We start from the raw sequence: 16,943 nt of genomic DNA on the forward strand, positions 1-16,943 counted from the left end.
TCAAATTTGGCAACTTTAAGATGCATGCTGGCTAGGGAATTCTGGGAGCTGAAGTCCATACATCTCAAAGTTGCCAAGTTTGAAAAACACTCACACAGATGGAGAAGGTTTTGAGAAATCCCCTTTTATTTATTATTTCTTTATTTCTCAAATTTCTAACACCACCCATCTCCCCCCAAAAAGGGGGGGCTTCGAGCGGTTTACAATAAAATCAAGAATTAAAACCATAGAAATATAAATTACAATATAACAAACCAATAAATAAGAATAAAATAGATACAAAATCCAAGGGACAAAGATCTTATTCGTTGGGAAGAGATCTACGGTGCTAGCCACCTCCAAGAAGAACTTTTGCCCCTCCCACCCCAGGCGAGGCAGCAGAACCAGGTTTTCAAGTTCTTTCGGAAGGCCAGGAACAAAGGGGCCTGCCTCATCTCTGGGGGCAAAATGTTTCAGAGGGCAGGTGCCACTGCAGAGAAGGCCCACCTCCTGGACCCTGCCAGGTGGAATTCCCTTACTGGCGGGGTTCGCAGCATTCCCTCTCTGCATGACTGGGTGGGACGGGTCAATGTTAAGGGGATGAGACAGTCCCTCAGGTAACCTTTTAACTCAATGATGTTGAATCTCTAGAATCTTTAGATATAACATGGGGAGAAAGGCAATATAGGAAAATATGGGAAGACAACAATTGCACAGAGTTCCAAATAAAATCAAGTCTGGCCAAACTATAGTAATAACTTAATTATTACTTAACTAAGATCTTGGATTTCAGCATGTGTTTAGAGAAGACAGGTGGTGGAACGTCGCTGGGCCTCCTGCTAGGGTGCTGTTCAGAGGCCTTCCGTGTGTCTTCTTCTTTCTCTTCAACCTGAGCACTATCCTCACTTTAACAGAAGGTGAAAGATTAAAAGAAAATAAAATAATAAAATAGCTCACTGGGGAAGCTATTGCTTTGTCCAGTCAAACAAAATATTTCCTCTTGGAGTTGTTGGTTTAAGCCAGCAAATGAGAAAATGTAGCAACCCTCTGGTTGAATGACAAAAGTGCTGTCTGCTTTTTACCAGTCATTCATTACATGAAAAAAATGATAGAAGAGATGCTTTTGGGGAAAAGGGAAACTATTTCCATCGGTTCAGACCTATCAGCATGGGGTTGATTCACCAGATGTTCTAGGTGGCCCTGTTGTGCCAACCAAAAATTAGGGGATTGTCATACTCCAGGTCAAGGGATTTGTGATGAAGTTAAGCCTTTATCTGGCACATCCCAGAGAACTGTTGCTAGAGTCAGTTAAAATCACTGTGCCAAACAGCCGAATAGCAGGAGCAGAAACTCCGGTCATAGTCCATTTTATGGACCATGTAGCCCAAGGAGCAATGTGCTGGAGGTGGAGTGTTTTTGTTTTGTTTTTAAACTATGTCAAACTTATTCTTTTAAGGCCTACACTACCATTTTGTTCTTCACCACACACCGTCAGGAAACTGTGCTGCAGATTTTTAGCAATGATGAATACATTGCTGATTCCATGCGTGTTTCTGCCGTCTTCAGTTGCTCAAAGATTAAACCATGTTCCCTCCTGGTAGTACATCAGATCACAGGGGTGTCCGTAAGGGAGGGGTCACCTCTTTTTATGGGCTTCAGTTGCACAGTTGTGGCCAATATTTTGACTTTTTGGACACCCCTGCAGACCCTCCTGCCAGTTATATATTCTGACTCCACCTCCCTCTCCCTGCAGTGCCAAAAATGATGGAGGGAACCTTGTAGCAATGAGTGAAGAAGAATGCCTGGCCATAAGGCCTTTTGAAACACACTTGCCGTTCAGCTAGGATGCCTGCTCTAGGAACTTCAGATTGCCCACAATTGTCAGGCTGGGCTGGGTAAACTGTCTGGATACACAGGATGACAAAAGGGCAAAAATAAAATGAAAACAAGCTTGTGCTACCTTTCCTTCCTTCCTTCCTTCCTTCCTTCCTTCCTTCCTTCCTTCCTTCCTTCCTTCCTTCCTTCCTTCCTTCCCCCTCCCTCCCTGGCTTTGCTTGCATCACTCTGGATGCATATCCCCTGGTAATATACATTGACATTAATTTCTGTCGATTTAGCAGCAAAGGGATTGTTAATTTATTCATGGTTTGAGAGGATCTGAAACAAGGAAGGGGGTAGTTCTCCAGGATGAATGAGCAAGGGGAAAACACTTCTCGTACGACATGGAGTGTTCCTTATTTGTTTCGCCCAAAGTAATGAATGCCTTGTCCTGATTAACAGCTTTGACCTATTTATAGCTGTACTGTTCTGTGTCGCTATTGTGCCTCTTGGATATTCTGAACTGCACATAATATTTTCAAACCCATCTACTGTCGTATTGGTCTAGCAGACATCATTATTGCTTGCCAGCCGCTGAAATCAAAGCCAAGGAGAGATTTTGAAAGCTGCACTTTGCAGAGATTATGGAAACTGATCTTTTGTGTCTGCAATTCAACTTGGGTGGGGGGGGGTGCCCTCCACCACCTTAATTTACTACAGTGTATCAAGGGAACGTCATTCCAATTATTCTTCCAGTGAAGGTCATTAACTGATCAAAATTAAGTAAATGTTTACAAAGTCTCCTTTTTCTTTCTTTTTTTATTTAACCAGCATTGGGGTGGGGAGGAACGGCTTTGGAAGTGAGTGGTAAAATCATGTATTATATCTTAATCATCTAGTTGGCAAACGGGTCCAGTCTTCTGGAGCTAAAGTGGATTCTTTATAGCCGTTCTCCACTCTCACATGCCCAGTTTCTTGGAGAAGCTGCCAAACATTAATTCCCAGGCTAAAGCCATTTAATTCTGTTTGTTTAGTTTGAAACAAAATTATCCTTCTGCCAAAGTTGTAGGAGAATGTACTTGTAATTTGCACAGGAGAAGACTGGGCAAATTGCATGGTCCAATACATTGCATTCAGAGCCAAGGGATTACTCAGATATTGGAAGGACCTGTGGTTGGTTCATATGGTTAAGACAGTCACAACCTTTCTCAAGCACAGACTTGGCCTTGGCTTTTGCATGGATGAGCACTCAAGACGGGGACCAAGGGTTGGCCAAGCCTACCTTTAACTGATTTAAATTTATTAAATTAGTGCAGTACAGACAAAGGTGCTCGTTGCTGTTCGTTTATTTCCCCTTCAATCACATGGAAAATGACCATTTCAGAGGAACCTCTGGAGACCACCCCAACATCTGGGGCAAACTTAAAGTTATGCACCAAGACTTTTGAGTAGGCAAAGGGGACTGAGTGGAAAGAGTGATGTTTGTAGACAAAAATACAACCAGAAGTATGAACAGAAAACAAGTAAGTGGGTATCATGATTCTCAAGTCTTTGTATCAACTCCAGACATGTTCCTGAGCTGCTGTTCTTTTAATCTCCATTATCATTGTCCCCAACTCTCCGTGCCAAACCACCCAATCACTTTGCATACCCTGGGGAGATTTAAAAACAACTCAAGTCTGAGAGACAGCAGTAAAAGCAGAAGATCCATAAACGTGGTTTGGGGAACTGTGGTCGTATCAGCCCTTATTGTTATTTTTACCGTCCTGAGATTTAGAAAAGATACTGTTTTGTTTTTAACATAAATTAACAGTAAATGCTGGGAAGAGCAAAATGTGGTGCCAGGGTAAGACTTCTGTTGCTTGGAAGCGTCCTCCTTTCACAGAAAGAATCTGGGCCTTGGAGAGTGATTCTAGTTTCACAAAAGGAGAGTAAAGAGTATTGGGAGAAAGAAGCAGATATAATTTACCAGGCTGATGTGAAGAAAAGAATGTGGCCAAAGAAATGAACAAAGCCATGAATTATTAGAGCTGCTGACTTAGCCCATTCTCCTTACTGTTCATTTTTTTACCAAGATAGATAACTTAAAAGTTTCAAATAATTGGTTTGATAATCTTGTAATTCTAATTGTTGTTACCTTCTGTTTATTACAACTGACTTTTAGACTCTGAACCTGCAGAGCTAGTCTCACAGAGCTGTCCTTTAAGCCAGGGGGTTCTGCAGGGTATGGTAAAAAAAGTCAAGATGGCCACACAACGGTGTGATTGAAGCTTCAGACGACATGCATAAAAAACTCAGGAAGCGTCGTTTGCACTGTCACAACTGCTATTTTGACTTAAACATGGACCCCCATAATCTTCATGCAGAGGTACTGCATGGATTTCAGATGCTGTCCTGATAGATTTTTAGTAGTCAGTAAGAACAAGGTTTCATTGTTGTGTACTACTAATAAAAAGTGTTGCTATAGGAAAATATGAGAATCAAATTACAACCTTCATGTTATGATGCACCCAGTAAATGTTTGATTAATGGTCTTTACCTTTATTTATCTATAGGCAATAAAGACTTTTTACTGTTCCTCCCTTCAACCGTAAATGTTTATATGACATTTCTGTTTCAGGATAACACTCCATGTATCTGAAATGGACATGTTGTAATAACTATGTTAGTATTTAGGATGCCATAGTTTTTAGTCATTTTCGTGGCAGTGGGCAGTCATGGCTAATTTTTGCGAAATTGTTTTAAAAAAAACCAGCTAAAGAATCCTTTTGTTCCTTTCAGCTCCAGGGTTCCTTGAAGAGAAAACTGGTGGTAAATCTGACCCCAGCCAATAACAAGAGATCAAATGGTATTGCTGACAACGCTTTCCTGGATATTAAGAGAATCCGAGGTGGTGGTGATCATCTTTCCATGGCACGTGGTCAGTGTGGTAACAGTTGCCAGTCAGCGTTGGGATCATTCACCATTGGTCAAGGAGCTCCAAGGAAAATGGACAGCTCAACAAGCAACAGTCATGCTAGTGCAAATGGGATGTTTAACATGGCTCTAAAGGAGGTCAAAAAAGAACCTGGGGAGACAATCTCTTGTAGTAAACATTTGGATGGTCAGACATCACAGAACACTGCTTTCCCTAACAGATATGGAGAAGACACAGGGGAACAGTTGATGGACCCAGAACTTCAGGAGCTATTCAATGAACTGAGTAATATTTCCGTGCCCCCCATGAGTGACCTTGAATTAGAAAATATGATAAATGCCACCATCAAGCAAGATGAACCATTTAACATTGACCTTGGTCAGCAAATCCAGAGAGGGCCCGCAGCCCAATCATCTTCCCTGCAGATGGATAAAATGGTGATCAAGCAAGAGTATTCACCAGGGTTGAACCAAGCTTCAGTGGGATCACCTCAGATGAGGCCTCCTTCTACAGACTCAGCTTTCACCATGTCTGGTGCTGCTATGCCCACCTCATCTCCAATTCCTTCAGTACCTCAGGCTCAGATTCCTCCTTCTCAAGGGACTTCAGTCCCCCCTCGGCCATTGGCCAACTGGCAAGAAGTTTCTCATGCCCAGCAATTGAAACAAATAGCAGCGAACAGACAACAGCACGCTCTGATTCAGCAGTGCCAGCAAAGCCAGTCAGCAGCACCCTGGCCTGCTTTGTCATCTACAGAACCATCTTCTGGAACATTTGTCCAGGAGAAGATGCCTAGCCCATCCTTCCACCAGCAACAACAGTTCAGTCCACAAAGTTCTGCAATGTCTGGGATCCCGGTCAATGGGACTCCATCAAAAGGAATGAGCAGTTACACCTACCGGCCAAACTCCATGCTCCAGGGAAGCTCTGTCAACATTGTAATGCCACGAAAGCCTCAAGACATCCCCAGAAGTTATGGAAGCAACAGCCAGGTGTCACTGGAGGAACCTCAGAACAGTATCAAGCCTTTGTTTCATTTCAGCTCAGAGCAAGCCAACAAGCAGATACCTTCTGCTTTGGGACCCCCAAATAAGCCTTCCCTTCTCCACTATGCACAGCAGCCACCCCAGCAGCTGTCTAGCTCAGCAGTTCAGCCACAAACGTCACAGCAGCAGCAGCAGCAGCATTCTGCCCAACCTCTCCAAGTCCAGCATCTCCAAAGACCCCCGAACATACCCTTAGCTTTACAGCAAAAGATCATGCTCCAGAAAATGCTACAAAACCAGCCTGGTTCAGGACTGCAATATCTGAGCCCACAGAATCAGCTGGTAAGATTATGTCCTATATGTATATGTATATGTATACATACACACACACATATACATATCCATACATATATATATATATACATATATACATACACACACAGACAGACCCATCATGCAATTCCTATTTGGGGTAAGCACAGACAACCTTTCAAATGTAGAATATTTCATGATGCATTACGTTAAGTGGGAGGCCTTGTAATCTGACCTTCTTCCTTTCAGATCCTGAACAATAACAAGGTTGAGAAAAGAGTGGTCTTGGGGGGGACGGGCGGGGTTGTTAAAGCCTCTGGGAGTTTTGCAGCCCCAAATTCAGCAGTGCCTTTTTGAAGCAATAAGAAACAAAAAAGGCAGGTGACCCTTCCACTTTGCAAATTTAAGCAGGGAGGCAAATAGGTTGCCATCTACCTTAGGGGGCATTATATGGTGACACCTCCCAGGCTGGTGTTAGCTGATGGGAACGTGATTTGGGTTTTAGAAGCCATGAAACTACTGCTGCTAGTACTATGTTAAAAAAAAATTAAATATTGGGGTCTTCTCTTTCGCTTTATTTTTAAAAAATGCTGTTAGTGAGCTAATTATATAAACAGCTTGGACTGAAGTCTATCTGGTCTTGCTTTCTCCGTGGCGGAAGTTACTATCTAGCAAAGGTGTGTTTTTTTATTTTCTCTTTGGGATGTTTCCCTGAGTCTGGGACTGTTTTATGTCGAAGAGTCCAGATGAAGAGATTTGTTGTTGCCTTTAAAAAGGGCAGCTTGGATCTGTTGTTTGGAGCAGTTTAAAATTGGGCTCCCTGAAATCAGTTTTGCTCCTTTACGCTGGAGTCATCAATACTCTGAAATAATCTTCATCCTTTTAAACGGGATGAGCCTCCTTTACATTGCCAGGGCAACACTGACATAATTTGGATTGAAAATTCCAGGGGGAGGAGCCATGATGCAAAGTGGGTGTGGCAGTATGACATGGGGGTGGAGCTAGAATTTTCCTTTTTTTTCTTTCTAAGTGTTGAGAAGGGCTGGGGAAATGGCTACTTTATTAATGGGTTACTATCTAGCCGCCTTTGGCTAATTTTGGAAAACTAAGCAGGTCAGACATGATTTGCACCTGGATGGGAGACCATCAGGAAATCCTGCATAGGTTACATTGGGAAGTTGAAGAGGCATTTGGAAAAAAGCCAACAGCAAACCAATATCATATTGTTGCTAAAATAACTACACACTCATGAAGTCAGTAACAGTTGAGCCTGACTCAATGATGCTTAACTTTTGTGTAGTTTAAGGAGCATTACACTTGTTCTGTATGTCCCATTTTGAAAGGTCAAGAAACTACACTGGTTACTTTTTATATTTCTGGCTGCCAAAACTTGCAGGACTGTTGGCCAAGAGGAGAGGAAGGGAACAAATTCACAAAAACGTGCTTTGAGGGCTGCATAAAATTCTGGGGTGACAGATTGTCCATTCCTGTTTTTAAATAAGGGACATATCGTTTCCCAGATCCACAAGTGTGTTGCCTTCTCTGCAGTGTGTTTTGACCATAGTTTTCTTGCCTAACTCTCTCAAGACACATTGCCTAAAGTCTCACTGCAGCATTAGCTAAACCATTTTTCGTCCCTGATGCTCCTCCTTCTCCATTCAACCATCAATAGTAAGGAGAGGGAATAAGTCTATTGTAAGATTTCTTATGGTCCAGTTTGGTGTGGTGGTTAAGGCACCAGGCTAGAAACCAGGAGACCAGGAATTCTAGTCCTGCCTTAAGCAAAGCCAGCTGGGTGACCTTGGGCCAGTCCCTCTTTCTCTCTCAGCCCTAGGAAAGAGGCAATGGCAAACCACTTCTGAAATCTTGCCAAGAAAACTGCAGGGACAAGTCCAGGCAGTCTCCATGAGTCAACAATGACTCAAAGGCACCCCCAAAAAAAGTTTTCTTAATGATGAGAGCAGCCATGCATGGTGTGAGCTTCTTTTGCTGGCTTATGATGCTACAGCAAGTATAGCAAGTTGCTGAACATGGTGTTCATTTCTTGTCCAGGGCCCCTCAGTTTTCACCCAGACAACTACAAGGAAATCAAAAGGAGAGATCAGGAAACAGGACCGTGGTCATAACAAACATTTCAGAACAGTTGCAGGGTTGCATGAGTGAAGTCCTGCAACATGGGACCCAATCAGAAGAGACAATGTGGGACTCATAATCAGATCTCCCATGTTTTCAAAACTGGATTAATATCATTGGGCAGAAAAGGAGGACGTAGACCTCCCTTGCCCTGTGTCATTTTCAAATGTTTTAAATTGCCCCTCTTAAGCTGCTGTTTGCACCAGAGCAAAACCTACAGCCTTGTAATTTGTGATTATTTATCTATGGTTCCATATTAGTAAACCAGGATTACTTGTGAGCAAGGGGGCCATTCAGTGGTGGAGATGTCTGAAATCTGTAAGATTGGTGGTGTTTCCAAAACATGCTTATTGGGCATGAACAACCTGGTGCCCAGAGGCATCCACAAGGACAAGTGGCAAAAACATGCATTGTGACATCATGATACAAACTCTGCCCTTTATGTATTTGTATGGGACATTATGATGCAAGTAGAAAGACTGGAGTTAGTGTGACATCACAGTGCATTTTTTGGTCACTTTTGCATAATTGTAGATAGGAACTGAGACCTGTGCCAGTGCACCTTGAGTGATAACATACCACTGGCACACCTCTCCAGAATTCAGCAAGTTGCCTGCTATACCTGCCTTGAATTTATTTTAGGTTATTTTAATTAGAAATAGTAATACATGCGAAGCTTGGCAGGTTGCAGAGCAAAGCAACCGTCTTCGCATCATTGTTATTTCCATCTCTGTGCTTCATAAAGGCTCCTGAGACATCCTTAGAGAATAAACATACTGGGCAGCTGCAGCCCAGGACTCTGGTTGGAAGCATGCCCACTTGGTGGCTGTACTCACTAAGGCAGCCAATTTGTGAAAAGGCAGCTAACTAATCTGCAAATCGTACTTTTCCAAGAACTCCAGAATGTTCTGTTTTTGATCTGGAGCGTATTCATCCCACTGTTCCGAAGATGATCCAGCAGCGTTCTGAAAGTTAAATCTTCCAACTGGAAGAAATTCATGGTCCCACTCCATGTTTTTTGGGAACAACATTAACTGCTTCATTTCAGAAGATTAATTTCCAGAAAACCACTAGACAACACCCACCCCCCAAGTGGTCAGACCAGCCTGGTCCATGACCCAGGCTAGTCCATTCCTACAATGGTAGGTTTTGTACATCTCTACAAAAAACTCATTTTATGAAAGGACCTAAACCTCCCAAGATTGCTTAACCTTTCTCTAAACAAAGGAGATAGGAGAAGAAAAGGACTGTTTCTTGGTTGATATAGCTCTCAGCAATACACTCAAAAGCCCTTCTTATTACTGTTTTCCCTAGAGTGATATTGCATAACCTGGGGGAAGACGGTAGAAGGTGGTTTGAAAGATGATAGGGTCCACAAACCACATGGATCTCTTACAGAAGCAATCTACTGGCAGACAGGCCAAGATAACTCTAAAGCAAAATGCACTATGTAATCATCAAGTGCAAGGCCTGAGGGTTCAAATCATGTTAAAGGACTGAACGTGGAATATCTCATGTGGAGGACACCAATGCCTGAAGAGTGCCAGTAAGGAGGACACTGGTTGTGTAGCACCTCCTACTGGTCAGTAGCTAATAAAACATCTAAACCACATAGACCTCTGTCCTATCTATCCCAGCTTTCTAACAGGTCAGGGGTCCCCAAAATCTTCAGTTCATCAACCCCTTCATGAAATTTCAGATTGTTCATCAACCCCCAAACATTTATTATATGAAGATAATTTAATAAATACGGCTTGAAGTAATAGTACTACAAATAATAATAATAATAAAAACAACAACAACAACCCCTTGGATCAGGGTTTCTCAACCAGGGTTCTGTGGAACCCTAGGATTCCACAAAAGGTCACTAGGGGTTCCCTGGGAGATCACGATTTATCTAAGAAAATATGTCAAATTCAGGCAACTTAACATTCAAGAGGTAAGTTTCATTCTTTATTTTTAGTTTAAGAACACTGTTAGTGCATATATACAGGCCTACACATGAAACAAACATAATAATTTTGTAACTTCTGGCCTCTATCTGAGCCTGAATGTGCAGGGGTTCCCCCAGGCCTGAAAAATATTTCAAGGGTTCCTCCAGGGTCAAAAAGTTGAGAAAGGCTGCCTTGGATAGTCCGATCGACATTTGGGGGTCAATATTGACCACTTCGGGGACCCTGCTCTAGGTGAAACAGAATAGCAAATTAATCTTTATAGTTATATTTATGACTTGCAGCAGACCTCAGATTTATGCATTCTCCCTTCTTTTTGTGTTTGCCCTCAAGGAGAGGGGATTTGTCTCCATTTGTATTTTCTATCAAACCAGTGTTTTCTTATTGACCTGAACATGGCAAACTGGCTTCTACAAACTATGGTACCAAGCTATTTTAGTTTACTCTATATTGTACAACTATAGTTAGCCAAAATAAGCAGCTGGTTTATTATGAATGTATGTACTTAATGTCAAAGGTGTAGCAATATTTTGTTACTGCATCTGACCTAGGCCAGTATCTTTTCACTGTGGTGAAAAGGGCTAGAAAACAAACTTGTTCATAGGGTACAGGGCTGCCCTTGTGTTTTGTGTCTTCTTAACAAGCACTACTAGAAAGAGTAATTGAGGCCATCTTTAGAAAAGCGAAGCATATTGGTCATGGATAATATTGTGGCTGCCTTCAAAAGTGGCACTACATTTATATTTATATCCGTATAGAAGAGATTGATTGGTTGGTTGGTTGTGTGCCAATAAGTAGGTGTCACTGTTAGCAACCACAGAGATAGATTTAGTTTAGGATGAACCATCCCCTGGTCCTTCAGGTCTTCCAGTGGTGGCAGTGGCAAACTACTCCTGAAATTGTTGCCAAGAAAATCACATGAAATTGTCCAAACAGTTGCCAGAAATCAAGAATCAAGACTGACATGAAGTCATACAGATATACACATGCACATATTTGTTTGTGTGTATATGTCTTCCTGTCTTCCGTCCTTCCTGCCTTCCCTCCCTCCCTCCCTCCCTCCCAGAGTTGAGAATTCTCTATGACTTTGTGGCTCTGAAGATTCCGAAAAGTACTTTGAGATATGGCATTATTAACTACAGATTTCTAGTACAAGTTACATTTCTTTTTCCCACATTCTCTTTGTATCAAAGAGGGGTGGATTTTGGAGTGGATTTTTAATTACATGGCTATTGCCTTTTATTGTTTAAACTAAGCCTTCCTTTTGCTGTTGGGTGTCACAGTTGTTTGTTTCTAGTTCTGCTGTCTCCAGGAGCTGGGGGATGGGGGGAGCAAGTGATGCAAATTATGTAAATTGGCTTTTCCTGGATGTCAATGCTCCCCAGTTTGACTTCTCCAGCTGATATAAGTATCATGTGCTTTCCCCTAGTAGCAGCATCCCACAAATCAAGCTTACTGTATATAGTACTGCAGATTTGAAACCCATTATATCCAACAGTGCATGGAAGCCACAATCATCCTAAAACCCCAACCCAGAATAAAAACAGTGGGAGAGGAACCCTGATTTTTACAAGAAAATCTAATCAAGAGGATCAGTTGAAGCCTGCATCATTTGCTCCATGAGTGATATATTTGCCACACTGCAGAAGTATAATGTCAGTCCAGCTATACCCCAAGTTAGCATTGAGAGAAATTAGAAAAAGAAAAAGAAAGTTCCTGTAGAATCAGCCTCAATTCCTGGTGAGATACAGTGATTAACGCATGCAGTTTTCCTCCTATGATTTAGAAGTGATTTGTTATTGCCACCTGTATTTTTTTTTTACTTTAAGCAATCTAGTTTATAGACCTGGATTTGTGGAGTCCAGTCCCAGGAAAGACCAGGGCCGCAACTAGGGTCTGTGCCACCCGGGGCAAACATGGATTCCACGCCCATTTTGGCGCCCCCCAGCACTCATTTTGGCGCCCAGCACAGCACCCAGGGCACATGTCCCGGTTGTCCCCCCCATGGTTGCGGCCCTGGGAAAGACATCCTGGTGGCATACTTACAGACAGATGTAGCAGCAAATATTAGCATCTGCCCTGACAATAAGTCTTTTTCATGAGATAATAGTTGATGGCTTATCATCTTGTTTCTATAATATGGCTGTGAATAACAATATGCATGTGGGCATCAGAAGTTTCAGCACCTTTGGAAACTTAACTGATTTCTCTTTGATTTCTTTCTCTTTCTTTTCTTTTCCAGCTATAGATATAGATATAGAGGGAGAGGGAGAGAGGAAACTTAACTGATTATCTATAACCACTGTCCACTCTGCCCATCCCTTCATTCTTGATGTCATTGGCCGGTCTTCTCTGATGTAACAGTGAGTTCAGGAGACATGGACCACAATTTCTCTGGCTTATCCAGTGTTTTTGATGGAAAGCAAGGATGATGCTTAAAAGCTGCACCATCCCTTAAGTGGCAACTGGATGGGGTCATACTCAGTAAGGGAACAGAGCCATGTCAAAAAAACATTTTAAAAGTGAAAGCAGGTCAAACATTAAATGAATTAAACACTAGTATTATGCTGCTTGGGGTGAAAGGAGGATCAGAGGACAGGACACACAGTCTCTAGGACATAGGCTATTTACCTATCCTTAAAAGCATTATGTACTAAAAATCACTGAGGATGTACATAGGGATTGCCTAAATAGAGCAACACTTAACACTTGTTTAGAAAAATTGATTTCTGCTACCACTGTTATACTTCTGTGCATTTTTACTATGTGCATGTGGATGGCTAATGTGGAGGGCATTGTTCAGAACTCTGCATCCCAAGAAAGAGATCCATTGTGGTAGCACAATTGTGCTATACCATGTTTCTTGGTGGCAACCATAGGCATCTCTTAGAAGCCACAATGATGTCATGGAGATCATGACATCATTTGCACCACTTCTATGGTGAAGCCATGATATGCACTGTGTCCCTTGTTCCATGCTGGCAAATATTAGCAACTGAGGAGGTTTCTTCTTTTAAGATGCTTCCTAATGACAAAAGCAGAGTCATTTGACCACAATGCTTTCTAATACAACTATACCATTCCTTAAAAAATAAAAAAAACCTCCACATCTTCAGAGCAAAAGAGGTATTTTAAATGTAAACACCTGTAAACATTCTCGTTGTTCCTTTCTTATTATCTGTATTTCTAGAAGATTCCTCTCCCCCAAATGAAATCCCAAGCAAATCGGAAGCTATTAGAGACCCATTAAGTGTTGGATTTGCACATTAATACTACATTAAAGTTGTGCTCAAAAGAGGGAGGGAGGGATTAAGGAGGTTGACATATTTGCTCTAAGCATCTGTGAATCTGGTCATAAGGCCATGTTCTTGTGGTTACAATGCTGTGATCAAAAGGATGGAGAGCTAATGAATTACAGTATTCATTTCTACCTGCTGTGTTTGGAGCAAAGGAAATGGGAGAAAACCAAAACTATGGGTTTACCCATCATCTAATTATTTTAGTGACTCTTATGGAAAATTCATGGTGTTTTTTTTAATTCGTTTTTTCCAGCTTCCATTTTCCAGGAGTGGAAATTCAGCTAATACTTTGCCGTTGAGCATCCTTCATAGAAAGGCTGTCAGATTTATTCCCTTTAATCTTTTGTGTATTCACAGAGACTATGCATTAGAAAGATGGAATATAATTTTAAAGGGAAGGAAGGAAGGACAAGACTCATATGAAACCAAACGTTTATGCATCAGACGAAATTACAGTTAATGGTCCATCTTGTTAATCATAATTCTACCAAGTACTGAAGGGTGGGAGAAGAGAAGTTGCATTCACATGGTAGTATGCTAAACCATAATCTGTTTCCCTTGGTTTTATTTTAGCATGTTCTGTGAAACTCAATGTGAATTTAATTCTGATTGGTGGTTTAGTAAAGTCACCCAATTCTGAATTATTTAACAATCCAAGGCTTTGTATAATATGTGACTCCAATCAGAGAGACAAATGTTAACTCATTTATTTACTACATCCATTTTGCTGGGGACTGTAGTCTGGGAAAGCACTAAGTTGGAGGAAGGCTCTATTATACCAACAACAGGAGTACTAGAAAAACGACATATAATAGGGCTGCTTTGGAGTCAGTTTCTAAAAGGTGCTTTACAGCTTGCAGAGACCCGTCTGCAACTCTTCAAAGCAGCCATGAGTTTCCAAGAAAAGACACAGCTGCTTTAAAGAAATGCAGGTAGGTGCTATGTTCATGTGCCAATGCTCCCTGGAGCACTTTTTCTGAATTACTTCCTAAGTGCTGCAAAACCTCTCACATATAACCATCAGTCACAGTCTTGGTGGAGACCATGACATTCATGAGTGAATGACAAATGAGTTCTCTGGGCAGAAGAATTCCATTACACCATCAGAGGCCCATGAATTAATTATGTGTTAATCTGATTCATTTTACCCAGAACTGTTAGTGGCAGAAGCTGCAAGAACTACTAATGAAGCCACAGGAGTCTGCAGTTAGTGTTTCAAAGGGTATATACAAAAATGTACCATGCTCTATAAACTCTTCCCTACCTCCCAATGTGCAGGTTTCTTTAACAGATCCTGGTTCAATCAAGACTGAAAGAGGTGTCCATCTATACATTTCTAGTGGTGTAGCTGTGTAACAAATGCAGTGAAGAAAGCATTTATCTACTAGTGATCCTTAGAATAACCTAACCTTTGCCATATCATTATAACATCTTGCTGGCATAATGGTTCTATACACTGTCCTGGCAAGCTAATTAAATATGCCCACATTGATGAAGGCAGATGAATACTTGGAAATGCTGATCAATAGTATGCATTTTCTACCTTGCTGGCTAAGATGTCTCCTCCAGATCAACATCACTCAGTGTGGAAATCTATGAATGATGGTCAAGTCTGGTCTGATTCTGTGCATGTGTGGGTGTTTGTATACAAATACATACACACACACGCAGGTACCTTTGAGTCACTCCTGGTGACTGCCTGGACAAGTCCCTGCAGATTTCTTGTCAATATTTCAGAAGTGGTTTGCCATTGCCTCCTTCCTAGGTGCGAGAGAGGGGCTCCAGGTCACCCAACTGGCTTTGTGCCTCAGGCAAGACTAGAACTCATGGTTTCCTGGTTTCTAGCCTGGTGCCTTAACCACTACACGAGACTGGCTCTCTCTGTGCATGTGTCTCCCCTCCAAAGGGGAGGGATGTAATGAAATTTACACAGCATGGCCCTGTGGTGGCTCTTTGTGGTGGCAAACCATGGTGTTTTGTGGAACACCGGTCAGTGGGGAAACAGCTTGGGATGATGTATGGACGGTGCTGTGGGGAGGCTTAAATTAGGATTGGTAGCTCATAGAATAAAGGGGAAGTGGTAAGGGGATGCAGAAGGAAGAGGACAATGTTGAATGGAGAGGTAACAAACACAATTGCTTTAGAGATTGATCAAAAACTAAGAAGCAGGTGGGCATGCCATAGATATCCTTGCATTGAAAAGCTAGTTAACCAATTTATGTGATAAAAATGGGGCTAAATCATGGAAGGAATCCCAGCTCAGCTGCTTTGCAATAAAATCAGTCTGGAAAATCCTTTTCTTGTGGATTGCCACCTTGAGGTTGGAGACGAAGTGTGCTCAGGAGATAAAATGTGGTCCCCTTTCAGGGGTTGCCATTTTTCATGCCTATTTATTCTTCTGAGTAAAGATTTATTGATTTGCCCAAAGTATTACTGGTCTCTCTCCTTCTGCTTTCATTTTGGTGATACTTTATGTCATACCTCGGGAATATGTAGCTCCTTAGATGTTGGTTATTTCAAGTGTTTTTTAGAAAGAATGTATGAAGTATTATTCTTCAGAAACATTCTCCCCTACCATTACCACCATAATTTATTTCTGTTCAATTCCTTTATTTTCATCAAAACTGGGGTGGTGCTCAGCTTTTATACCAGCCCATCTCAACTTGATGATTCTCTTCTGTTTCGTATTATAAATCTCTGTCCATTCTGGCTGTGGCTGCTAGGAGTTGCCATCCCAAGCAAAAAAAGGGTACCATGTTAGAAAGGCAGAACAAGTAAATCACTTAGACATTTTGTTCACTTAAATAAAGGTGCATGTTGTAAAATGGCAATAAAGCCTTTCTGAATGGTTCACTTCAGAGAAGACTGTTAAAACTCTGAATGAAGTTATGTAGCTACTGAGACACAGCCTCCCCACCCCCAAAAAAAGGTGGGGGAAAATAAAAGTTTCTTCAGTTCAAGCTTAGTTTCTCAATCCATAGCGGAAGCATCATATTGTAAACCTTGCTCCTTTAAACATGCATTGTGATCTCATACACACATGAGGGCGGGTGGTGGGTGGGGGAGAGACAGCCAGCAGTGTGACACTGCTTTCATAATTTTGAGAGAAAAAGCACAATTCCACAGAGCCCTCCTGGGCATGTCCATGTGGTTTGCTTGGCAATAATGCAAAAGTGGTTTACCACTGCCATCTTCCAGACTATATTTTTTAAATTTCCCAGTCTAGCATACTGCTGTGTTTTTAAGTAGTCTCCCCACCCAAGTATTAACCAGACCTGACCCTACTTAGCTTTGGGCTTAAAAAAAAAAAAAGCTAAGGTAACAGCCGGAATTGTGCTATGAGTCTTAGTGTGCAAATTGAGAACGTGTTTCTCTAATTCAAATTCTATTAATATCACTGCATTGGAGAAAAGAAACTAGGTGCGTGGCGTTGCTTGGTATTCAGTTTGTATGCCCTGGTGCTACAAACTGGGTGGAAAGTTTAGTGCATGTTGTTGTTTATTCATCCAGTTGCTTCCAACTCTTCGTGACTTCATGGACCAGCCCA

At 41.8% G+C, this 16,943-nt stretch overlaps 1 protein-coding gene across 1 annotated transcript in view; it reads left to right on the forward strand.

Annotated features, from left to right (window-relative positions):
* MAML2 (mastermind like transcriptional coactivator 2) overlaps window positions 1–16,943 on the forward strand; it is a 186,608-nt gene that overhangs the window by 130,728 nt on the left and 38,937 nt on the right. Inside the window, exon 2 of the mRNA XM_063305869.1 lies at window positions 4,579–6,042. Within this exon, the coding sequence (XP_063161939.1) occupies window positions 4,579–6,042 (1,464 nt within the window). The remainder of the gene's footprint in view (window positions 1–4,578; window positions 6,043–16,943) is intronic.

This window comes from Candoia aspera, chromosome 5 (genome assembly GCF_035149785.1).
Source record: "Candoia aspera isolate rCanAsp1 chromosome 5, rCanAsp1.hap2, whole genome shotgun sequence".
Lineage (NCBI taxonomy): Eukaryota > Metazoa > Chordata > Lepidosauria > Squamata > Boidae > Candoia > Candoia aspera.